Below are 26031 nucleotides of genomic sequence, written 5' to 3'. Positions count from 1 at the left end.
AAAAAAAAAAAAAAATCACATTTTTACCTAAATGATGTTATCATTGACCTCTTGATAAATAAGCGGCTACAAATTAGCGGGACAATTCCGGATTACAGAGTTCACCGGGCATCAAAACGTGTCAGACCATTTAAAATGAGACAAAATGTAAGGCACAGTAAGTAATTTACAAAATACTGACGTAAAGAGTGCCTTTTCTGTGCAATAATTGACCTTTATTGAATGATTTATACCATTTTATAAAAATGTTCAAGTACAAAAATGTTGCATTGACTGAGACCGCTATCATTGTCAATACTATTCAGAAAACACTTTAAAACAAAACTTTATTAGTGGGTTGAATTCATTCCACCTTTGAATCTGGATGTTTCTGAAACTCCATTTTTTTTGGAGAACGCACTGAGGCAGGCTTCGCGTTTTAACTTTAAAGCAAAAGAGGAAACAAAACCTAAACACAAACCCAAAATAAGGATTTGATCTACAAATACTGCATAGTTTAATCATTGCATTGGACATGTAAAGGGAAAGCAAAAAATGTTGCCTTTTTTATGTTGGGAAACGTGTCAATTTCAGTAGTGGGTCATACTCAAATGACAAATAAAAACATGATTGAATACGCGTGTATCATTATATGTATATTATGAGCATTTGTTAGTTTAATGCTTTTGGCCATTTTTTTTTTATAACTTCCTCTGAGGTTTTGTTTGTGTTTAGAATTCAACCCAATACTCTCATAGGCTGCATTTGGCCCAAGAGCTATAGGTCGGCCACCCATTTGGAAAGTGACAACATAAGAAGTGGTCCCTGAGCAAGTCTGTGTTGAAACAAAGCCACAGAACAGGTCCAAAAATAGTTGACAGAATTGTAGGGTGTCCAAAAACACTTGTACAGGACTTACAGTACATGAATATTCTTAACAGAGTGCTTGTTCAAGTTGGTAAGGGGCAATCACGCCAGTAAACGGATGGCACCGTTGTCCGAGCCCAGCAGCAGGAGCCTCTTGGTGGGGAGCACTGCCAGACTGGTGAGCGTCCCGCGGAAGTTCTCGGAGCTCAGCTTGGTGCTGCTGACAGGGCTCAGCGAGATGTCCGCTACGGAGTACACGCCCACTTTATTGGCCATGGTGCCCGTCACAATCTCAGAGCCGTAGAAATCCAACGCGTGAACGGGGTCTGACTGTGACCTGTATTGGCGGAAGGGCTTGTGTTCCAGGTCTTTCCACACGGTAAGGGTGTAGTCCGTGGACGAGCTGATGACCAAGTTCCCTTCCGCTGCCTGGAAGATGAAACACACAAGCTAAAAAGTCACCTTGCTACTCGCAACACAACAGGGCAGGAGAATGTCAGGTGTTTCAGCCATGCATGTTCCGGTACTGCTAAATTGAAAAATTTAATTTTGACACCCAGCTCACAGTCGGCCAGTTTTCCAGAAAAAAAAAAAAAAAAAAAAAAAAAAAAAAAGCACGACATATAGCGAAAAACCATGCATCAATGAACAAATCAGAAAGAGACACAAACAAGATAAAGCTCTCCTTCATTTACCTCCGCCATAACTGAAAGCCAATCACACAGATAATTGAATCGATTGACAAGTTAAAGGCTTCAATGGACCGGATATTTGTGTTTTTGGAATGTGGGAGGAAGGTGGCATACCCGGAGAAAACACATAAGCAAAGCGACATCATGCAAACTCTACACAAGTCCGGAGCGAAGAAACTGGGACCTGTCAGCTGTGAGCCAGATGGACACAGCACTACTCAAGATTCAGACTATCAATTCCTTTGTTTTTGTGGTATACTAAAGACATTTGTATTTCAGATCAAAAGATAAAGTGAGAAAAATTCTGAATTCCATCATTTACTTCATGGGTTTTACATCGTGATGTATAAAACAACTCAGGAGAGAGCACCTCTTGTTTGAAGCCACCCACTTTTCAAATGAGCAAAAGAATGGGAAAAGACCTTCTTAAATGAACTTCAAATGAATAAAATGTACTATATAGTGGCATAAACCTTGATTGCAATAATGCCATCAAGCCATCAACCCACTGATTTCACCAGACTTTTGCATTCTTTGAGAGAAGAAATACACAGGTCATACCATAAGATGCAAACCACTCATTGGCAAAAAGACTCGGATGACCTGATTGGATTTTGCAAAGACATCCAGAGATGAGCCACCAAAGTTTTGGAGCAAAGGTTTATGGAATGAAAGAGGCCAAGATAAACCTCTACCAAAGTGATGGAAAGGAAATTAAAGTATGGAGCCAAAAAGGATCCGTTTATGATCCAAAACATTCAAGCACATCTATGATGTATGGCAGAGATGTGGCTTGGGCTGACAAGGCTTCTTCTGAAATAGGCTCCATCCATCCTCTACCGCTTTTCCAGGTCAGGTCATGGGAGCAGGAGCTTTAGCAGGGATCCCCAGACTTCCCTTTCCCCAGCCACTTCATCTAACACTTCCCGGGGGATCCCAAGGCTACCCTCTCATCCACCGGGGTGAACCCCAACGTCCTGTACGTCAGGAATAAGCTTAGGAGTCATTATTGATGATTTAACTCAGAGTAAAATCTGAACGAATTATGAAGTCGACACGACCATTTTGTCTGGCTTGTCCAAATGAATAGGGATATGACGAATGCAACAGTCAATGGGTTGCAGACTTGATGGAGTAACGGCAAGTATGTTATGCCACCAAATATTAAATGTTCTTCACTAAGTTAATCAGATCTGTTCCGATACCTTTGCTGACTTGAAAGGTTGAAAAAGTGTTCTGTGCTGAGCTGTTTCACGGATCTAGATGTAAATACCATGAAATAAAAAAAAAAAAGGAAATATATAAGTTTTTTTCATATTCATCTTGCTCTGAAACCCAAATATCTTCAGTATACAACAAAAATAAAGGCACTGACGCTGCTGTTCTAATACTTTTGGAGGACTGGATGCATCTCCTCACAATGTTTTCTGCTTATTCTGCTACTTGCTTCCAATAGGATGACTCACCATACTTTTTTTTATATTGCTCAAGTGAACATCACATGGCCCTGTGTCACCAAAATTTGGAACTCAATTCAAAAATACAAAACAACCACCAAAGTGGGGTGCGTGTGTACATGTTAACACTAAACAATCCTAGGGTGCCAATGGTAGCCGTTGTAGTCCTTCTAATGAGTAACCCGTATCCATATTTGTATAAACTTGGGTTTTTAGAAGCACGGGCACAATCCTTGACCCATTGTGGGGTTAAATAAAGTTTGCTCATCCTTTTGGTCTGTTGACAACAGATTGGCTGGGTACAACATTCACCCAAGCACTCTGCATCCGCAACCTACAACCCTGTCAAAATAAAATATTGCAGGGACCCATGAGCCATATGAGCACATTTGCCGCAATATGAGAACAATAAATAGACTGAAGAACCTCCAAAATGGAAAGCAATCCATTCCGTGATGTGAGTTGACGTCCAAGTTGTTGCCCTTCCCTCACAGGAAATAATGTAAAGTCAATGAATCTGTTCCAGGCTCAAATTAGCTTCATTCGCTGTGGTAACTACTTACTCATCCTTTGTTGAGGATGCTGTCACCTAATGGAAGTTTTATACATTTGCTGGACTTGATAAGTGCTGTATTAGTGCATAATTACACATTTTAAACCCCCACCTTTGCCATCATTGGCCCCCTCCTGTGGTGATATCACAAAATTACTGACCAAAAAAAAAAAAAAAAAAAAAAAAAAAAAAAAAAAGCACAGATAAAAAAACCAAAACACTGACATTTTGTTGAACTATTGAGGAATAGTGTATTTTTCCAGAAAAGTTTGGTTAAACTCCAAATTGTTCCACGTTTGGAGGTTCTATTAGGCAATTATGTACACACAAATTCCAGAACACAGAAAATCATTGTGTGCTGTATCCTAGGTTAGGATCCAACTACCTCATCTTAATACTGGTACTTTTACACATACATCAATGCAATAATGCATGTATTATAGAAAAACAAGATACCTACACTACTGGTGGCTGCTTTATTTGTTTCTCCCAAATACGTGACAGGCTGTGCGACCTGAGGTCCTCCAGCCCACGCCTTGTTCAAACAGCTCGAGAGGTATTCAGAGAATAGTTACAAAAACACGCCGGCACACATACGCACATCTCATGTCAAAATTTGGTATATTACATATTTCTCACATCTATACTAAGGCCTTTTTCTGTGATTTGACCGTGCTTATTCTGTCTTATGCTTTCTCACACACACACACACACACACACAATACCTTCATTTGGAGGATGTCTCCCTCGTGAGCAGGCCATCCCCTCAGAACCAGGCCTGTGCGCGCGTCGAGCAGCACAATGAACCCAGAAGAGAACCCTGCCGCTATAGAGCGTCCCGTTGGACTAACAGCCAGGTATCGGATAAGCCCGGCGTTTATGTTGTTGTATGCCAGCCGGAATTCATGCTGAGGGGGGAGACACAGTTAAAATGCCAGACCTTTCGCAAAGCATTCTGAGGCGGTTGCTCTCAAGGTTACACGTTTCTGCAGATAATTTAGTACCTGCAGTCCTGGCTTGCGAGGGTCAATGAAGCGGAGAACGGAGTCCGCGCTTCCGAATACGACGCTGCAGTGTGGTGCAGGCATAGTTGTGACGGCTGTAATTGGATTCTTCCCGTCCACTGCTTCGTAGGAGCGGATTTGTCTACCTAGGACAAGAGAAAATACAATAACCTTACTTTTAAAAAAAACACACACATTGTTTTTATATTCTGCTTTTGTAGCTTGTGCCTTCTCATGCCGCATGACCAAGCATTCTTACGCTGCACAGTCGCCACCGTAAACCCAGGACTGCCCTCTGTATATGCCTGAGCAGGCAAGTAAGGTTTAAGCATCAAGTCCCTCACCTGTGTACTGGTCCCAAAGGTGCACAGTTCCATCACAGCTAACGACCTCCTGTGAAACTTCCAGTTGTCCAACATAGAACACAGACTTCCGATGGTCCGTATACGTTAGCCTGGGCTCCACTTCCTGTGTGCCATCGCCGCGGTTATAGAGGGGCCACAGTTTCACAGTTTTATCTTTACCTCCGGAGAGGAAATAATCCTCCCCCGCCAACGGTGCCAAGCATTTGGTGGCACCAGAGTGACCCAAGAAACTCTGCAGGCGGATCTGGTGGAAGTGGAAATGGGGATCCTGCTGGTTGAGGCCAATTTCATACTGCCAGTAGGCCAGCCAATTGCCCTGTAAGGAACGACCACTCCGAGTCAGCTCCTGCTTCAGGGCACTATCCTCTGGAGGGGGTCCTGTTACCCAGGATGAGGAGAAAGAGGCTGTGGCAATGGACGAGGTAGTGACAGTGGAGGGGGTGGCGTTAATGGTAGTCTTGTGGTTGGAGCGTCCCCAGGAGCTGGGCAAACTCATATTAGGATTACCACCGTAGTAAGAGTCCCTGGACACTTGGATTCGGTTTCCTACCAGATGGCTCCCAAATGTTCCCGACTCTGGAAGGGGGTCTCTGAGGAGGTTGGAGCCGGTGGAAGGTGACGGGAAGGGGCTGTAACCTTCTGCTTGACCAAAGGCTGAAGATGAGGATGGGGGCATGTCCACTCTTGAGGCAGCATGACTCACGCTTTGATGGTACGAGGAGGCCAACTGCCAGACAAGCTCATGGTTTGGAACCAGTTTCCGGATAGCTACATCACCTAAAGAACCCAGAACACTCAATTACGAATGCAAACTGTACATTTTCCAAGTCAACTATTTACTGTTACACCAAGTGCCAATTCCATTACCATACCAAGGTATTTTGATGTCAGAAATAGCATAACACCATTTTTGTGTGTGTGTGTGTGTGTGTGTCGGTAGTTAAGGGGGAGCCGGAGGGGACTTGCACAACAGAGGTCAATTCATATACAGTGAAGAAAATGAGTATTTGTCTTATTGTATTACCAATACCATTACATATTACTTAGTGTATTACCAACAGTCACCTTGGAAATGGTGGTCCCAGATCTTTTCAGGTCATTGACCGAGTCCTGTCGTGTAGTCCTGGGCTGATTCCTCACCTTTCTAATGATCACTGAGACCCCACGAGGTGATATCTTGCATGGGGCTCCACTACAATTGAGATTGACCGTCATGTTTAGCTTCTTCCATTTCTAATGTTCAAATACTTATTTTCTTCACTGTAGTGCCTTAAAGCCCAGTACACAAAAAGCTGAGTCACCCAATGACTTCATGTCTTCCATCAAGTTGTGCATGTGCGACAGCGTCAGAGCCCAGAATGAAATGGCTTCAAACTACCGACTAGCTCCTGCCTCCTGTGGGCCCGTTGCCATGCATTAGCCACCGGGACGTAACCCCAGAGCTCGTAGCGCACAAGTCTATTTGAGCAAAGTCTGTGTAATATGATGTAGATTTTTCTGTGCTGTTATCAAACGTGAGAGTTCAATGCAGACGAGAGTCAGTTTTACCGGGTGAGCTATAGCACCTTGTATCACAGGGCATACAGACATTCACACTCACACCTACAGGCAATTTAGAGTCTTCAATTAACCTACCATGCATGTTTTTGCGATATGTGGGGGGCAATAGCCAGAGAAAACACGCAGCCAAAGGGAGACCATGCAAACTCCACATAGGGGAGCCTGGCATTGACCTCAGAACTGTCAGGCAGATATGCTAGCCAGTCAGCCCACAGTGCCGCCGTCATTGATCTAATTCAATTTAAAAAAGGACTAATGTCAAGAGTATGCTAAATTTATCATACCATTTAGAATAAATAAAAATAAACTTTAAAGTTTTGTCCGTTTTTATTCTACAGTTTATATTGATGTTTTAGAACTTTGCTGTGGTATCCTATCAGTAGAAGTAATGAGGTACTTTATACAAGTAGATTATCGAAGTCAAAATTTTGATTTCGTGACACCATGCAAATCATAAAATGAGGCCTTCCTTACCAATGAGGCAGTAAAATGGGATGTATGAGGCATGTGCCATCTCTGTGGTGAACACTGACTGCAATTCCTCTAGGACGGACAACTCAAAAGTTGCACTGGATTCTTCAGGGGTGCTCACATCCACCACTGTGACCTCCCCTACTATTCTGCGGGGTGCACTTTCCATCTGCAGTGGGGAAGAATCAGTTGCAACTCATTACTGAACAGAAATGCAGAGAACTACTAGCGGGGGGGGAAAAAAAAAAAAAAAAAACCTTTCTAATTTGCCACATGAGGAACAACTATCTTGCAGCACACATACTCAAAAATACATACTCTTCCTTCTCCTTCCTTGTCAGTCAGGCACTTCTATTCCAAGTTCCTGTCTCCTGTTTCTATTTTTAGCCGTTTTCATCTGCCTTTGTGCCATTTGTTTCTTATAAAGCTCACCACGACGGGCCTGCCTGCTGAAAGCTTTCTGGAAATAAACTCGACGAGACAGTCATCAGTCGCTGTGAGTTACAAATTCAAGAGCACCTGAGGCCGTAGACAGTGCAGCAGGGAGAAAACCGCAAAGAACCGACGCAGCGTGTCAGCCATGTGCTGCTGCACCATCTCCCTCCCGATGCGCAAGCAGATAAGAGCCATCAGGCTGAGCGTCTTGAGGCACACGACTGTTCGAGTCTGCCCCCCGCTGGGAAACCTGGCCACAGCAGGAGGTGCGCACAAGGGACAGGTAAATAAGCAGAAAAAGAAACAAGTAAAACAGTGATCCATATCGTCTCTTACCCAAAGTGGGGGTTGGTGAGGAGGTCAAGGAGTGGCAGTAGCATGTCCCCGTTAATTTTCATGAGCATGTCCATGAGCGTGGTATCAGAGAGAAAGATTACTATCTTCTGTGTAAGTGCGACTGCTCCCAACAGGCTGGCTTCCTTGCGCGTGTTGAGACGCTGTGAAGACGGCAAAGACACCTGTAGGCATTTTACAAAGACAGTTTTATGCACTTTGAAGTGTTCAATTAAATCTGCTGATGGGGCAAGTCTTACCAAGTATCCTATGTATGGCAGGTACTGATAGGTGAGCACAGGTTCTCCATAAAGCTGAGCGATGTAAATGAGACAATCCAGTACAGGTGCAGCAGTCTGGTCACCCACCACGGGTCTCTTCTCATAAACGCTGCCCATTCCCACACTCTCCAAAGTACTCTCTTCAGGTCCAGGAGTTACGAAATGATGGCATTCGGGGCCTGTTGGCAGAGCGTGAAAGCAAAAAAAAAAAAAAAAAAAAAAAAAAAAAAGCATATTTGAAGAATTGCACTGGTTTAATCTTCGGAAATATATTTATGTCTACGCACCAATGTAGCAATTTGTGAGTAATCGCAGCAAGTTCCTGGCCACACATCGTGATGTCACTGTCGGTCCGAGTTTGGCTGAGAGCCACCGAATAGTTTTGCAGACTGTATCTATGTGAAGAGATGCTATTTTATAACAGACATAGTCTTTGAACAAACATCACAACCCAACATGCTCACCAAGAAGGATTTTTTGTTCCTTCGCCAGCGAGTCCTCTGACGGATCCTGGTCTACCTCTTCCTCCTGCTCCCCCATAATCCCTTTCTCTGTCCCTTCTAGTACCATTCCGTTCACAAAGTCATTCTCCAAAGTGGCAACAGTTGCTCCTAAAACGTTTCTGCAGCCAGAGAGAGAGAGCTCCAGTTTGGGGGATGAAGAGTCCTCTGCCGCCACTTTACAATCATGAGCCTCAGTCGCTTCCTCTTCATCCAGCTCTGTTCCTTCCTCTCCCTCACTGGTTTGTTTCAGATCTGGACTGCTGCCAGCTGAATTAAGACTGGCTCTGTCCCGCATGGAGTCTCCGTCGCCTAACGAGAGTTCGCTTCCGCTGCTTTTGTCACTTAACTTGCCCACACTCAGTGACTCATGGTCATGGTCCTTACCAGTTGAGTTCTGGTCTGCCTGTTTTCCATTGTCGCCCCCTGTGTTGTTCACGTAAAATTCATTCTGAAAGTCTTCAGCTTCTGAGAGAAACACCTGATCGTTTAGACTAATACCCGAGGAGTAGTCCACCAGTCCGGTGTCCCCAACAACTCCTACACCCACACTCGCCCCGCTGCCACTACCCATGTTCCCGCTGACAGATCCAGATGAGGAGCGGGCATCACCACCCTGAAAGCACTCTTCCTCCTCTTCTCCCAGTGTACAAGTGGCACTCCGCATCCCTTTGCAAGATTCTCCAGCAGGACCGGACATCCAGCTTTCAAAGCCAGTGAGGACCAGCAGCACGTGGGGAAGCAGATTGGACAAAAAAGCCTGAAGGCCAAGCCTCACAATCAGCTGCAAGACAAAACAGTCGGTGTAGAGATAGAAACGTCCCCGCAGGCAGTGAGGGTTCTCGTAGACGTTGATCAGAGGCTTTAAAAGATACTTGTTCGCGTTTCTTGGACCTAGGACTCTCGAGATAGGCTCGAAGAGATACCAAGCTGCGTAGACAGCAGTGGACTCTTCAAGCATGAGAGCCAAGACGAAGGGTAAGAGAATCTCAAGGCCTTCAGCCGTGATGTTGCCTCGCAGAAGCGTTTCCAACTGTTGCCAGAGTTGGAAAACTATGTCCCTTCCTTGAAGGCTACACACAGTCTCCATCTTGGCATGGTAGGAGAAGATAAAGCGATGGAGTGTAGCAAAGTAGGAAGGGAAAGGAAATGGAGTAATAAAGGTGTTCAATAACTGTGAAGGGTTTGGAGGGGGAAGACCATCACAGATGGGATCATAGTTGAAAAGCAGCGGACTTTGGCACTCATCTGTTTCTCCAAGTGCCATCCCACTGTGCTTCTCAATTAGCAGTAATTTCTCAAGAGCATGATGCAAAGAAAGCGGGACATCCCGGTAGTCAACAGAGCACATTTTCACAACAGCGTGGAAACGTTGTGCAAGACTGGCGTCGGGTTTCAAGTGTCTGACCTTTGATGAGTGAAATATCTCAGCAATGAGGACACCGAGGGCCTGCATGTCTCTCTGGTAGAGCCTCGTGAGGGACAGAGTTTCGGTCATTCCAAACTCACATTCAAAGGCTCCATCAGGATGTAATACTTGAGCGTGCAGACTCTTTACAAGGAAATTGTTCAACTTCTCCAGCTCATCCAAAGGCTGCAGTGGGTTGAAACTCTCTGGGAGAATGATCTTAATGTCCTCTGAAGTGGTGGTGGTCATGCTTCCCTCCCCGTGCTTTTTGTTCACAGGCCCAGCTCTTTGGAGCACAGCGTTGCGTAAACCAGGGCCTGAACTACTCATGAAATCACCAGAGAAAGAAGTTGGGGACTGGGATATTATAAGGGCTGCATCTCCTAGCTTTCCTCCAGTTGTATTGATACTCGGCAGTGGAACAGAGCAAGTGGTAGAGTTGGATGAGCCCATGGACATTAATGATTCCAGTAAGTCAGTACCTTGTTCAAGCTCTTCATCTTTGTCTACAATGGTCCAGCCACTGGACCCAGACCCCATGGACTCTGGCACCATTGCATCCACCGAGTCGGCGGACATGTCAATTTGCGGGATGTGTAGAGAAGGCACATCGAGGGCAGCAAGGCCGAGGAGCGGAGGTTCCGCTGGGGCATACGGGGAAGATGATGAGGCGAGTGGAGTTGGTCAAACGACTGCGCCACACAGTACATAGTTGGTCAGATGCGTGTGGTTGTCCACTAGGAGCAAGCAGGCATTCTTGGCTTTGACAGCATGTTTGCCCAACAGCTTGAAGTCAAAATTTAGGTAGTCAATGGTGCAGATTCTGAGACGCCTCCCTGATTTCCAGGAGGCATTGATGGACTTCGATAAACTCCTCAGAGGTCTTACACTCTGAAGGCGCATCGAGATCTGTAATGTCAGGGTGTATTGAGCAAGAAATGGAAGGGTCTGTGCAGAACTCAAGAATACACTCAGTTGTCAGCTTTGCATGCATTCCATACTGGAGGAGTATTCATTAGGCTCCCACTGGGACCTCATGTGCTGCACAGTATCCATTTTGGTGTTTGGCGGGCTTTATAAACGTAATATGTAATGTCTGAGAGTACATCAGATATATGATGAGGTACGTGGAGGTGGTCTGACTGACCCGCCCCGCTGGCACTGACCGATCCACTCAAGTCTCCCCCAACACCAACTCCTCCGATACCACTACTCACAGCAGCCGCCAAAGCCTCTTTGGTCATCTCATAGGTGAAGTCCAGCTGCTTATCTCCCTTGTTGAGTCTGAACTTAGACCTTCGGAGGTCTCGGAATTTTCCAAATGGCACTGTGAAATCCACCACCCACGGCAACACGGGGTGGTAATTTGGGTCTCCCTCTCGTCGACCCGCTAACCTGTTGAGCTCCATCAAGTAGCAAAAATTGCCTATCCGCCCATGAACCCAGTCAAGAACTAATGTTTTGAGCTCATCAAAGCAGTCCTTGCAAAGCATTCTATTTCCTTGGCTTGAACACGTGCCAACTCTTGGCAGGGAACGTTGGTGTGCAAGCCTTTCAGTAACAATACCAGTTTGACCCCCTAGTTTCTCATAATGGGCAAGGTTGGGCTTAAGACGGCTCCAGAGCTGCTCGTCCACCGCAACGTCCAGCAGAGAGAGGTCCCCACAGGATAGACCTGCAGAGTGGAATGCCTGGATGGCTGTTAGCAGCTGATAGAGAATGAACAACACTTTGGCGTGACTGTTGGCAAGCTTGGCAGGACTGAAGGAGACGATGTCATGGAGTGAGTATTGTGTGTAAGGAAGAACCACGTACAGCATCTCCGGCGTCTCCAGCAGACACTCCGCAGATAGAACATTGGGACACAAATTGTCCAAGTTTGGCTTGGAAGATGAAGACATTGCCGACGGCAAGAAGTTCTCCTTCTCTCTGGCCGGAGAGAGAGATGGTGACACTTTTTCACATGAGATGAACACAGTGTTGAAGAGCTTTTGAAGCGCGTGGCGAACTGCATCTACGGCTGCAACGTGCATCTGCTCACTGGCTCCGGCATACGGCTGCACAAGTTTGCAGTGAGCTTCGCGCCACAGATTCCTGAAAGAAAATAATGGAAGTAATTGAGGCAAGCTTTGGCTAGTGTGACTGACTACATTTGGTCTGTTCTGATGTTACACACATCATCAAAGATGAAAAAGGCATGATTACAAAAAAAGCAGCCTTACATTTATAATGGTAAGTAAGTTTCTTTCGGCTTGTCCCGTAAGGGGTCGCCACAGTGTGACATCTCAGATGAACGCTCATATTTGTTTGGCAGTTTTTACGCCGGATGCCCTTCCTGACGCAACCCCTAGCTCAAATGCACCCACCACCAACCAATCCAATGAGTTGAAATACAAGACAAAGTCTGCCTTTTGAAACATTTAGATCAGGGGTCACCAACGCGGTGCCCACAGGCAAATGGTAGCCCGCGAGGACCACACAAGGAGCCCATGAGGTAAGTTCTAAAAATACCATAGGCTACAAATTGTTACTATTATTTGTGTTTTAAATTCTGAATCTGACTTGGTTACGTGAAGTAAAATTTTAAAATACCTGTATTGTCATTTACTAAAATAAATCAAAACAAAAATATTTTCTGTATGTGTAATGAACTGAGTCTGAAATTTGCCACAAACAGGTCACGTAGCCCTTCATACGATCGGTGCTCACGAAGTAGCCCTCAGTCACAAAAAGGTTGGTAAGCCCTGATTTAGATTGCCATTTCCAGAGAAGTCTTACTTTATTTGAGCATACTTCCTCAAATAATGGCAAGGCACCGGCAATTAATGTATAAGAGACAAGAATTTCAAATTGTACAAATTAGGGATGTCACAGACGAGTCAACTGTACTAGTCCACAATGACATTTAGGGCTTGACGTTGACTAATTCCTAGTGTGTTTGTGGCTTGAGGAGGAGGCAGAGTGCATGCCTTGCACCAAACGACGAGAGACCTGATGATTTTTCCATGACTTTAACTTATTTTAATTCTCTTATTTTTCTAAATACACCGCTTTGGCAAGTGATGGAGAACAAGCGAAAAGGGGGGGGGGGGGGGAAACAGGCTTGAGCAGAACTTGGAAAATTCTTCTGGCCTGTACTATAAAAAAATGAAGGAGTTATGAATAATTTCACTGCGCATAATGTTTGTGATTATTTGTAAATCCTACAACTTTCCACCGTTAAAAACATTCTGCTGTGGTGAGCCAAGAACAAGGAGTGATTTCGCTTTTCTGTGACACTACTTCTATATGATTCAGATGCTGTGTGACGTGTTCAGTACCTAACATTATGCAGCGATACATGCTGCATGGTGCTCACGTAAGACTCCTTTGTTGATGAATCATTTGGTTGAAGGCATGGGTCTCGGACCAGCCTGTAGCTCAGCTTGCTTTTCCTTAAACCCTGAACGCACACGCGCGTCCAGCCAGTCGGCAGCTTAGCCTGGGGACATTGGAGGTATGTTTTGATTTCCCCCTCGCTGATGCTTTCCAAGCCAACAAAACGAACAAGCTTCCTTTCCCGGAGGGCTGCCAGCCAGCGCACAGGCACCAGAGCGACGAGCTCCTGGGGACGCGGCCCGGCGCCCAGCTGGCGTCGGTCGATCCCCAAGTCTTTTTCAACCGCGTGCACCAGCCAATCCATTGTGATGTCCTCAGAGCTGCAACGTGTCCGACTGCATTCACATATAGACGGGATGGTCTCGCTCACCACAAGGGGACTTGTAATCGCTTCTCACGCATGTCCTAAAATCAGAAGGAAAAAAAAACTGATCTCTTACAAAGACGAATATGAGGTAGTCGCTGAATTTGATATACATATACATGTATTCACACACACACACACACACACACACGCACGCACACACACAAACACACACAAACAGTTGAAGCCAAAAGTTAACATACATTGCAAAAACACAATTTCATTTTTTGACTCGCTGTCAGAAGTCAAATCAGACTAAAACTCCCGTTTCAGGTCAGTCAGGATCACCACAATTAATTAACTTTGTTAAATGCCACAATAATGAGAACATTTCTTCTGGAGTTCAAAGGTTTACATACATTTCCTTAATATCGAGTAGTATTTCCTTTGAATTGCATGACTTTAGTCAAACGGTTTGGATAACCTTCCACAAACTTCTGACAGTCAGTACTCTGCTGGAATCTTAGCCCATTGTTCCTGACAGAAATGGTGTAACTGGGTCAGGTTTGTCGGTTGCCTTGCTCGCACATGCCTTTTCAAATCCATCCACAAATTTTCAATAGGAGTCAGATCAGGGCTTCATGATGGCCACTCCATGACATTGATTTTGTTATTCTCAAGCCAATTTTGAACCATTTTGGCAGTACACTTTGGATCATTGCCCATTTGGAAGACTTTGTTACTCCCAAATTTTTGCTTTCTGGCTGATGTCGTGAGATGTTGCCTTAATATCTCCATGTAATGTTCTTTCTTCATGATGCTGTCTATTTTATGAAGAACTCTGGTTCCTGTTGCAGCAAAACAGCCCCACAACATGATTCTGCCACCTCCATGCTTCACAATTGGAATGGTGTTCTCAGGTCTGCAAGATTCCCCCCTTTTCCTCCAGATGTCATGTGGTCATTATGGCCAAACAGCTCCACTTTAGTTTCATCAGACCACAGGACATGTCTCCATAAATTAAGATATTTGTCTTGGTGTCTTTTTCCAAACTGATATCTACCAAATTTATGTTTCTTTAGGAGTAATGGCTAAATTCTCAGCGAGTGGCCTTCTAGTCCATGGTGGTCCAGGTCCCGTTTCACTGTGGATAATGAAACTCTCTTACCAGCTACATCCAGCATCTTCACAAGGTCTTTAGCGTTTGTTCTGGGGTTAATACAAACACTTCGGACCAAAATGAGTTCATCTGTGGGTCACCACATAAGACAAAATTGCACAACTAGCAAATAATAAAAGAAATAAAAGAATGACTGCAGAAATAATTGACACAAAACGTGCACTTTAAATGCTATTTACTTCTCCCAGCATGCTGCGATCACCGCAACCCATGCTGGGAGGATTCACATAGCATTTAATTAACATTAATACCACCAAATAAATGTTATTTAGTGTAAGTTAAATTAATAATGACTCTTCCAATACTTATGTTCACTTGAAAAGTGGGTGGCTTCATACTATAGGTCATCTGTCCTGAGTTGTTTCACACATCTAGATGTAAATTCGAGACTTCACACCGATTTCATCCGCCTGATCAGATCACCCGATAATTGGCATTTTACGCTGATCAGTTTTGTCATAAATCGCTGTTCCAATAAATTAGATGATTGATCAGATCAGAGAAAGACATTTACCACGCATCGCCGTCGTGCACAGCATCTGTATGCTAAAGCTATCTTATTTTTATATAGTAGTATTTAGATGTTGAATTTTTCCGTGTCTTTTCAGATAGCATTGTAAATATATTTGACGGCCAATAAATTTGTGAAATTAAAAAAAAAAACATCTACGTGATGGCTGTGACAAGACAGCTGAGACAAGACAACAGGTAATAAGCGAATCAGAGTACAAGATGTTGCTCTTTCACAATTGCACTTGCTGACTACTGCAATAAAATCTTGTATTCCGATGCTACCACAACCCATTTTTTTACGATCATTGCCCTTTATCATGATAACTCAAATGCAACCAAATATAACTGTTACTGTGGGGATGACAACAAGAGTGAATCCCGCCGACTCTAGAGGATGTTAGTGTCAGGGTTGATTGAGGTATGTTCACCTACTTTCAAATTGATATGCTTCACAAGGCATCAACAAAACTTTACATAGCTAAGGAAGCTTGAGCTTGTGCTAGTAGTAGTGTGCAAACATGCTGCCGCTGTGTTAAACAGATGATCTGATCAGAGCAGCGAATTCCAACCTTTTTGGAGCAAAGGGATATACCAGTAGTACTTTACAATTAAAAAAAATCTCGCAGCACAGCAACAGACAAAAATGTCACAAAAAGTAGAAACATTCATTGCTTTATGTACTTACTTCCATTATTGCTTCAAGATTTGAATGCTAAATGTCTTTAGTATACCAATTTAAATTTTTTTTTTTTTTTTTAAAAAGAACTGACCTTGTTCTCATACTTTTGGAGGGAACTGAAAATTGTTTGGGTGAATCCAAAATTTCAGCAGTTCAGTGTCTCTTTGCAGGAGGAAGACCACATTTACACATTGTTAAACATTTTTGTGTTTCTCTTATTTCTGTGGACGTTCCACATAGAATCTAACTCCCACAGCTTGTTATGCACTAAAAGATGAAAAAAATACATATATGTAAATATATTTGAATATCGCTGTCATTTTATTATCTACAAGCAAAGGGGGAGATAGTCATTAATTTGGAAATAAAATTTTATGAAAACAAATCAAGCGTTTCAAATCAGCCGAGAATTGAAATAAAGCAACCCCTTACACCGCTATAACTTCGAGGACCTGGGTTACATTTTTTGTATGACATCCCAATTTACTTTTGCTTTGACAATAAAAATCAAAAAGAAAACTTTAATACGGTGAATAATACACAAATCTCGTTAAAAGCACAATCGCTGGTTTTAAGGAAACGAAAAGCAGCCTTGGCTAGGAGCCAGCAAGATAACGAACGTCCATTTTAAAAAAAAAAAGCATACTGTAGTTTTTCATTAATGTGTTACATGAATTAATATTCAAAAAATAGACAAAAAGATAACAATGTTGACCTCACCTGTGAAAACTGGGAACCTTCAACAGCTTGGTCGAACGCCCCAGCTAGCGTTAAGCTAACAGGACCAAGTCAACTCAAACTCCAGCGTTGAGAGCTTGTCACGACATTTCCTAAAACGAGGCCAGGCCAAGAGGACTGACGCGCGTCTGCTGTCTGCGACACCGAGGATGATGCGCGTCACCGGGCAGACTGCAGCCAGCTCGTCGGCGTTGCGTCCGCACGCAAATCGGAAGCCATGTTTGGAGAAGTAGCCTCCCCTGTCACGTGACACAACACCGCGATCTTGTCATGTGACTCATGTGACCCAAGTTCGGGGAAAGTGAACACAAAACTTGAGTTTGTTTGCTCAACTACAGTAACTATAAAAAGTGCCCAGGGAACGTGTAAAACTCAAAGGATTCTACAGTTACATTTTGTATGTGGAAAAAATAAACCCCTAATAAAACTAATATCGAAACTAATATCGCTAAATATTCACAAGTTAGGTCTTGTTTTACAACCATCAGTTTCATGTAATCCAGTTTTAACTTTCAGTGAATGTATGTACGGTATTCCTAAATATTTAACAGCGGATTTAAAAAAAAAAGATTATATGCCACTTTGAAATCACAAGTGATGAGTTAGCACTAGTTCACATTTATTCACGTTTTACCAGAGGCATTAGAAAAAAATGCCCAAAAATGTAATTACTTGGGGAACTTCAGTCAGCTGTTTCATAAAAATGTGGGTATCATCCGATAGCTGGCTAATGAGAAATGGATGATATCCCGTTGAGATTAATCAGAATTCTTGATAAAGAAAGTACCACTCAGTAAGGAGACGGAACTATTCATATCAACATAATTGGATTCTGTAACGTTTTTAAACCTGTCATGAAATACTAATAGGATAAAAATAGTTTTCAGATGAATCAAAAGCTTTATAAAAGTCAAGAAAAAGTGATTTAATCATCTATCAATTAATTACTCAACTGACCTTGCTTTCATCATTCCACACGGGGAGTCACTTATAAATATGTGCAAATATTTTTTACATGAGCATATATAACAGAAATTATTTCATAATTGTTGCCTAGCAAAGTTATTGGTCTGAGATGATTCAACACTTTGGAGTCCTTACTTGGTTTGGTATTCAAGGTGATTAGACATTGCTTAAAATTTAAATGTTAACTGGTGCATGTTAACTCCCATAAATATATATTTTTAAATTTTATTTTATGTGTATTCGCTGATGTTAAAAACACAAAAAAAAAGAAAAACAATTGAAAGTTACTCCCAAATTACTCTCGAGTAGATTTTTCATTGGGTACTTTTTGATACAGCAAGTGATCCTGATGCAATAATAATTTGAGGCTCGTCAATTCGGAAGCATTAAGAAAGGTAATGCGTAATAATATATTCAAGATTGCAATAAACCGCGTTTGAATCTCGTCGGTTTTGGATAGTTTGTCGTTCTTGTCTCGCTTCACCTGCGACACCAGCAGGTGGCAGCAGAGGAGCACACAACACCTGGAGAGAGGACCCAAACTTTTTCTTGTTTTGTTTACCACTTACTGATGTTAATTTATTTCTTTTAATATCCTATCTTATACTTCGGCGCGGTACACAGATTGCAAAAGGCGACGTACTCCTGGTTTTACGAAAACAAGAGACCACTTACTGGATCGTTAATTATTATTATTATTGTTGTTGTTACTGTTGTTATTATTCTTATTAATTAACTATTGATCTTACATGATGGTTGGTTACATAAATACATACATCGTTTTTCACAGTTGTGCCCATTTGTGTAGATTAAGTTTTCAACTGCTTAATTGTGCGTAGTCATTCACAATTAGCAACCAGTCCGTTCTTATTATTTTTATTTCACAATTGTGTTACTCTTTCTGTTCTTTTTTTTTTTTGTATGCGTGAGTGACATTTGATCTGCGGTGAAGTTCCAGTGGAATGTTTGCCAGCTGCAATTTAAGACTTCAGCTCAACTGGTTACCAATTATACTGTACTCGGTGGCTCAGCTGCTACCGCTAATGCTAACCTCGTGCCAGTATCGTGTGTGTGTCTGTGCGCGGCACGCGTCTCGACATCTGATCCAAATCACTCAAATACACGCTGCGTGTACTTTCTCTCACACACACTCACGTTAAGTATACTTTGTATGATCACTGAATGAATTTTGTGCACAAACAGCGATCATCATCCTCCCATGGAAACAAACAATGTCAATCACATACAGTATATGAAATAGAAGCTCATAGAAAAATGCTTTTCTACAAAGTTTACTGTTCAACCTTTGACATTAACGGACAAGGCCCCGCTCACCTCCCTAAGGTGAAGAAGCTTTGGCTCATTTTCTGGACTTTCAAGGTAAAATTGACCACCTCCAAGTTTTTATCGTCAACTCAAAAGATGTGGCGATCTCAAATCCCAAGCGACATATGTGACTACTGCAAAAGTGTTGTAGTGGAATGTTAAAGGTCAAGTGTCATGCCTACAAACATTCTAAAATAGATATTGTAGTGAAAAATACATATAACATTATTCACTTCAATGTCCATACGAAAAAATAAATATGAGCAGAGAGCGCGTCACCCATGCACAAAGTTGGGTAAGTCTCATTCGACATCCAAGTGGTAGCCATATTGCCTATGCCACCCCGGCGGCCGATCACGGCTTTGGCACATCGACACATTTACCACCCCTGATGTATGGATTACATCCCCCTCCACTATTATTTTTTTTTCGTAGCTGTAAACACATCTACCTGTCATTTGGAATCCACAAAGCTCTCTTTCTTTGCACCTGTGCAATCCATTTTTCGCGACGAACTGGATCTTTTGGAAAAGTATGAAGAGCGGATCCATCCTCCCGAGCGTTCGAGCAATATCCAGCAATACAACGAACCGGCATTTTGGCTAACACGAAGGAACAAAAAGCTACTAATAGAAACATAAGAGCCCGAGTGAGTGTGCTACTGCCCTGTACGCCACTTCCTGCTTCTTCTAGAAAACAAATCCCTCAAGAGGATTTTCATGGCGGGAGTTACAAAAAGCCATACCCGTCAAAATCATGTTTTGTGGCGAAAAAACGGATGGGTCCGTACCGGCTGCCATTTTTTCATTAATAACGTACTAAAAATCCTGCATTTCATGACAGTGGACCGTTAAGTAATGTTAGGCCAAGTCACTCGCTCAACTGAGCCCAACCTGAACCTGAATCTGTGGTGTTAAAAAAAAAAGACACCACATGTCAACATTTACAGTTGCTACGGGCGCTTTCAAACGGTCCCTTCCGCCACACACCCGAGCAAGGCCGAAGTGCTTTTTTTTCCAGGTTTGCTGATTGTGCAAGTAGGTCGCGTGTGTAACAGATCGGGTCAATGTTCCCGTACTGCAGTTTCGCATGTGCTAGCCTTCAGCTAGCTTGCAAACTAACCGTGGGTCCTCTCGACTGGCGTTATTGAAATAAGACGGAAGCTGAGATGGAGCTCTGGCTTTCCCAAAAAAAAAAGGTCACTGACCCCTGGCTTGGGAATACGCTGGAGGACTGGGGCTAGGGTTGACTTGGTGACAAAATGCTGTAACAATTTGACTCATTCAAGTTGTGTTTAAGGCTGAAGAAAAAGACAAGAACCAGGCTTTCGGGTCAGGCTTCTATTCCACGTAAGCGTGAGACGCGAGCTGTTGAGGCCAGTGCAGGGCTGGTCTTAGTTTCATTGGACACAAAGAACCGCAAGTATTTTCAGGACCACAAGAAGAAGTGAGTGGTGAGAAGTGTCGAGTCATTAGCGCCGGGGGCGTCGCGCCGTCGGCCGCGTCGAGCCTTCCTTCAAGCTGTCAAATTGCGCGAAAACACTCGTCAGAGGACGTATTGAGTTTCACGTCCGTCCTCCTTAATGAGCCGTCGGCGGAGAGGCCGGACGTGATCTCCGTGTGATCTCGGCGGGAACCTCTCCGCACCCGCCTCGGCATTCCCGCGTTGCGCTCGAAGGCCGCCAATCTGGCCGACACCTGCGGCCCCCTCGCCGACCGTGTTATTAGCCACGGAGCGTTCGGACACGCCGGTTCCGTCTCAAGGGAGGGTTCCGGCTCTCTCGGGGGCCCCGGGGAGACGGCCTCCCCGCCATTGCGGTGGGAGGGCCGGGCCGAGGGCGGAGTGGTGGCAGTCTCCCGGGAGCCGCGGACCTCCAACTGTTGGGAAAGACGTGTAGGCGGGACTCAGCTCAGCCTCGGCTCGTGAGTCAGCTAACAAGCTAACACGCTAATGCGCTTCGGCGCAAATGCATTCAGAAATTATACTTACATTTTTAATCCCAATATAATGAATGAGGAGATGAGTTCTATCGGGATTTCCGCTGTCAATATTTTTCAATAAATGTTGTATTTTTAGCCTTTTTTTAAACAGTAAATATTGACTATATCTGAATTATGATGATCATTTTTCATTATTTTGGGATTTAAAAAGGTACAAATATGAAAGATTCTCTACCCTTTCATCCATCCATTTTCAGAGCCGCTTATCCTCATGAGGGTGGCGTGAGTGATACTAAATTGCCCCGAGGTGTGATTGTGAGTGCGACTGCGGTCTGTCTTCATGTGCCCTGCGATTGTCTGGCAACCAGTTCAGGGAGCCCAATGACATCTGGGATTGGCTCCAGCACTCCCACAACCCTTGTGAGGATAAGCGGCTCAGAAAATGGATGGATGGATGGTCTTGGTCAAGGACAAAAAGTGTTTGTGTGGTAGTCATAAATTTATTGAGCAACAAGAACCCCATAAAAAAAACAAGTTGACATTATTCTTTAGTCACAAAACAACTTAGTTTGCAAGTGAAATGTGCAAATAGAAAGACAACATACACTTTGTTTCTTCCATAAAAAGAACCAGGACGGTGGTCGACCTAGTGGTTAGCACGTCTGCCTCGGAGGTCTAACGATCGGGGTTCGAACGTGAGCCAATTGACTCCGTGCTCTCGAAAGGACACAAAGAAGTCGGTTGAGTTCTCCAAAGGAAAAGTCGTCATTTGCGTGAGCGATGACCATCTGAGCATGTTCTGGAGAATAAGGCGTAACCGGGTGGCCTCGGAAAGTGAGGCCAAACGGTCATAATCGTGGCATGCTTTTATTCTGAAGGTCCGACTTTTGGCAGGAAGTTACGCCGCCATCACCACAACTTGTCTAAGTGTTGCCGAGCAGACCGGGAGGTTTGTTATTTTCTCCAGTTGCTAATTGCATTATGGAATATGCCGGGACACGTGATACTAGAAGTGCAACATCGGATTAAACGACAACTCATCAATTATCAAGTTATTCATAATCATATAATCAATCAATCCTTCGAAGACCGTATTCAACTTCAAATCATCCAAATCCTCAGAATTTCAGCCTCAAAACTGTAAGTTTTCTACAATTTCTGTCATTCTCTTTGAAACCATATGTAGTATCTTTGTTTTTTCAAAATATTTTTTTTCCCATTGGAAAACAATCACCGTTTTTGCTGTTTTTTTTTTTTTTGGGATGGATGTTTCAGGCCAAACCAGGAACCTAATTATCAATTAATGTTTTTAATTTGAAGGTGTCCTGTTTTCATATGAAGGGATGAGAAGTAAAAAAAAATTGTCTGATTCATTGAAAAAAAAATTGACATGTTAATTTTATTTTTAAATAATAATTATTTGTAGCTCTATTTTATATGCAACTTACGAAATTGTTCAAATGAGTGCGTATGAATTTTGGAAATTGAAGTAAAGATGCAAGTTTTTTTGTTGTCATTTTTTGGCACGAAAACCACAAATGTGAATGACAACCAGGCTAAAATTTTGCCCCCCGCCCCAAAAAAGTTCAAAACCAAATCATTGAAAAATGTGTCTTTCTATTGTACACTAACATGTTTATTTGGAACAACAACCATCCATTAATCAACCTACACACTCGTCTACGGTGGCCTCAGAGGGGCAAAATGGTTCTGAGTTTGGCACGGGTAAATGAGAATTCCAGAAGTAGTCTCAGGTCATGGGGTTCCGTGCCCCCACAAGTCCACTACCAGGATCCTGGTTTCTGGAGATGTGTGTTGGCAACCAAGTGAAGTTGTAGCGTCCTTGGGGATCGGTCCTGACGAAGGCCTGCCCCTGAGGGTAGCTGAGGGTCTTCACGTTACTAGTGGGGCTCAGGGACATTGCGAAGACCAAGTCTGGACTCCCCCCTGTGGGACAATCACTTAGCCTCGGACTCTGTGGGGTACGGGACCAGTTCGGCGACGGACCACTGAAAGGAGCCTGGCTGAAGCGATTCTCCTCGGGGAACAGTTTTTCTGGTAGTGAACCGCTGAGGTTTGGTGTGGACGTCGTGACGGTGGAAGGACTTTGCAGCAGGGCGGCGTGGTTGAAGTCTGACCGGTCGCTCTCGATTTGGTGGCCGAGCGGCGAGGACGTGTCGATGGTGGCTGGGTCCTTCAGACCGAGAGTCCTCAGAACCCAAAGGTCGAGCGCTGGTTCGGAGGAGGGGGTACCGGATTCGTCGGAACTGAACTCAGTAGAACTGAACTCCACGCTAAGGTTCCGACATACGTGCTTGCTGACCTGAAGGTGGCGCCGAGCGGAGTTCTCGAACCGTCCGACGTGGTACGGCCGCTTCCGGTTCAGATTCTTGGTTCTGTCGGCGCTCAAGTTCTGCACAAAAACAAAATTTTGATTATTTGTGTTCTGAGTATGCATATTATTGCCAGACTGCGACTATGCCAGATGATTGGCAGCTCTGGTCAGCTACCGCTAATTAACATCTAAGCTAACAAGCTGGTTTAATAGAAGCAGATGTTCCAAGCACGCAAGTGAGGATTGACAAATTTACGACACCGAGGCCCGTGCAAAATATTTCACGGCCACGATCCGGCGAGGGATCCTGGTTCAAGTAAGCCATTGGGAACTAAAAATGACCATTTTGATTGCTACAATGGCAAAATGGATCATGCATCTTTCAAGGTGTTCGGATAGATAGATAGATAGATAGATAGATAGATAGATAGATAGATAGATAGATAGATAGATAGATATAGATAGATAGATAGATAGATAGATAGATAGATAGATATAGATAGATAGATAGATATAGATAGATAGATGGATGGATGGATGGATGGATGGATGATGGATGGATGGATGGATGGATGGATAGATAGATAGATATAGATAGATAGATAGATAGATAGATAGATAGATAGATAGATAGATAGATAGATAGATATAGATAGATAGATATAGATAGATAGATGATAGATAGATAGATAGATAGATAGATAGATAGTAGATAGATAGATAGATAGATAATTTTATGAAATTTTCCAGTTGATAATGTGACCGCAATCGCTCATTTGTCAAAACGTGACCCAACAATGAGCAGCAACCACTTGGTCACTTGTGTCTGGCGTTTGTCTCACTTGATTTAGGTCGCCGGACAACCGGTCGAGGAATCGGCGCAGTTTGTCGTTCTCGTCCCGGAGGCGACCCATTTCCTCGTCCCGCCACCGCAGCGCATCCTCAAGCTGTCAGCGACCGGTCCATATATATACACACACACACACACACACACACACACGCGCGCGTCATATTTACCATTTAAGATCGCTCATTTGGCTGAAAAACGGTCAACGTACCTGTTTGTTCCTTTGCAGGTGCTCTGACCACAAGCTGCCAGCAGGGGGAGACCTGCTCAACACACACGACTCTGACACACGCACACATTTGACATCAATTTAGGGTTGACCACGTGATGGCATCATCAGCAATCAAAATCGGAGCGAATAAAATTAATTTCTATTTAAAAAAATATTTTTTTTGACGGACCCCAACCATGCGAAGAATTGTGACTCGACTCTCCGACGGCGATTACGTCACAATGGTCAACAGGGTCCCACGTGGAGGATAGGGTTTCCATGGAAACGGAAACAAGTGCGGTGCCAAACCCACTTTTAGGGGAGTCAAAAATACATGCTGTACATTATTAGTATTCATTAAAAAAAGACATTTGTCAAAAATGCAATAAACCTGTTTAAAATCGTTCCTTGTTTAACTAAAAATTAAAATTGATTGTGTTTTATTTCAATGAAATTGTATACAAATACTGCAATTGAATATTTTTTATGTAAATTAAATAGTATTAATCGATAAATTACAATAGAAATAATAACATTTAGTACAGTTCAAAGAACACAAAAGTAACTTCACATCATTATTATTTTTTGCTGCCTCTGTAAAATAAACACAAAATATACATACTGTAAATGCTGTCATAAAACATGGTCGTATGAAAAGTCATACTTTAACCATCTCAAAATATGATCATCTAATTTATCAGATGCTGAATAAAGCAACTTAAAAAAACACGAAAAGCACGTTGATTAATATTATATATTATATATTTTTTTGCGTCGTTCACGTGCAGATAAAAGCATTCCAAACATTCTATTACAATCCCTCGACATTTGCACTCGCTAAACACACGAACAAATCCTGCTCCAAAGTCAAATTAAACATTTGAAATCGACCTCTGAATCATTTCCAAGCACAATCAAAAAAAAAAATGAAAGAATGTAAGTGAGCGTGAAGCTTGAAAGGAGCCGACGCCGAAATGAACTCACCGGTGGGTGCTCGCCACGTGCACGCGCGCACTTCCAAAGTGGGAGCAAGGAAACCACAAGCAAAAAAAGTCCGAAATGCTGCAGGAGCAAAAAGAGGACAGACAGACGAACAAGGGCTTCCCGATATCGGAGGCGTCCAATCACATGCGAGGCTCTTGTGACGTCACGCCTCCGCGCAGGTAGCAAAACACCTGCGCCGGCAGATCCATCCAGGCAGGCACGGGGGGGGGGGGGGGGACTCAAACTCCGGTCTTCAGATGTGTGGAGCAGACGCTCTTTCCACTTTTACGCCTGAGCAGCAAATGAATAATGTGAAATATTATACAACCCTGAGATGACTTCTGTCGTGATTTGGCACTATAAAAACAAAATGGAATGGATATTTTTGTTTTTAACAAAATGCATTGTGGAAGTGCCCGTTTCAAAAGTCTTCAATCAACTCAGAAATCCATTCCAAACTGCTCTTTTATGCCAGGCGGCACATTTCTACAGACAGGAGGAGCCGAGGTAAGCAGGTCAGGACGTCAGGCAAAAACCGCACGGGACCGACTCCAGATGGGTTCGGCACGCAAGGCCCGAAAACAAAGACAATGAGAGGAAAAGAACAAAATCCTCTCCTCCGTCTTTCCTCTTTACTGTACTGATCACTTTTCCCATCATGCTTTGCTGCGACGCTCATCTGTGTCGTGCGGCGAAGTCCACTCGGCGACCATCGGGCGTTTCCT

At 43.5% G+C, this 26031-nt stretch overlaps 2 protein-coding genes across 3 annotated transcripts; both read right to left on the bottom strand.

The window, feature by feature from the left end:
• Positions 1-61: 61 nt before the first annotated feature.
• wdr81 (WD repeat domain 81) lies at positions 62-16967 on the bottom strand. The gene is given in 15 exon segments (XM_061826616.1): positions 62-1275; positions 4274-4456; positions 4553-4698; positions 4897-5694; positions 6952-7117; positions 7468-7633; positions 7720-7901; positions 7977-8176; positions 8285-8392; positions 8462-10710; positions 10712-10886; positions 10889-10948; positions 10951-11999; positions 13226-13688; positions 16680-16967. Coding segments are annotated over 14 exon segments (6171 nt in total). The 5' UTR covers positions 13588-13688; positions 16680-16967; the 3' UTR covers positions 62-948.
• A 5539-nt stretch (positions 16968-22506) lies between these two features.
• Positions 22507-25411, bottom strand: gmnc (geminin coiled-coil domain containing). 2 transcript variants are annotated; one of them, XM_061827583.1, is made up of 5 exons: positions 25307-25411; positions 24513-24634; positions 24323-24393; positions 24107-24211; positions 22507-23342 (listed from the first exon to the last, which is right to left on the bottom strand). In XM_061827583.1, the coding sequence occupies exons 2-5, from the start codon at positions 24601-24603 to the stop codon at positions 22680-22682; spliced, it is 930 nt and encodes a 309-aa protein (XP_061683567.1). In that variant the 5' UTR covers positions 24604-24634; positions 25307-25411; the 3' UTR covers positions 22507-22679. The 2 variants fall into 2 exon arrangements, with proteins under 2 accessions (XP_061683567.1, XP_061683566.1); XM_061827582.1 differs by having other exon boundaries at positions 24513-24659; positions 25307-25404.
• Positions 25412-26031: the final 620 nt, after the last annotated feature.

The sequence above is a fragment of the Syngnathoides biaculeatus genome, chromosome 8 (genome assembly GCF_019802595.1).
Source record: "Syngnathoides biaculeatus isolate LvHL_M chromosome 8, ASM1980259v1, whole genome shotgun sequence".
Taxonomy (NCBI): domain Eukaryota; kingdom Metazoa; phylum Chordata; class Actinopteri; order Syngnathiformes; family Syngnathidae; genus Syngnathoides; species Syngnathoides biaculeatus.
Note: the sequence above shows the minus strand (reverse complement) of the source record. Positions and strands in the feature narration are given on the sequence as shown.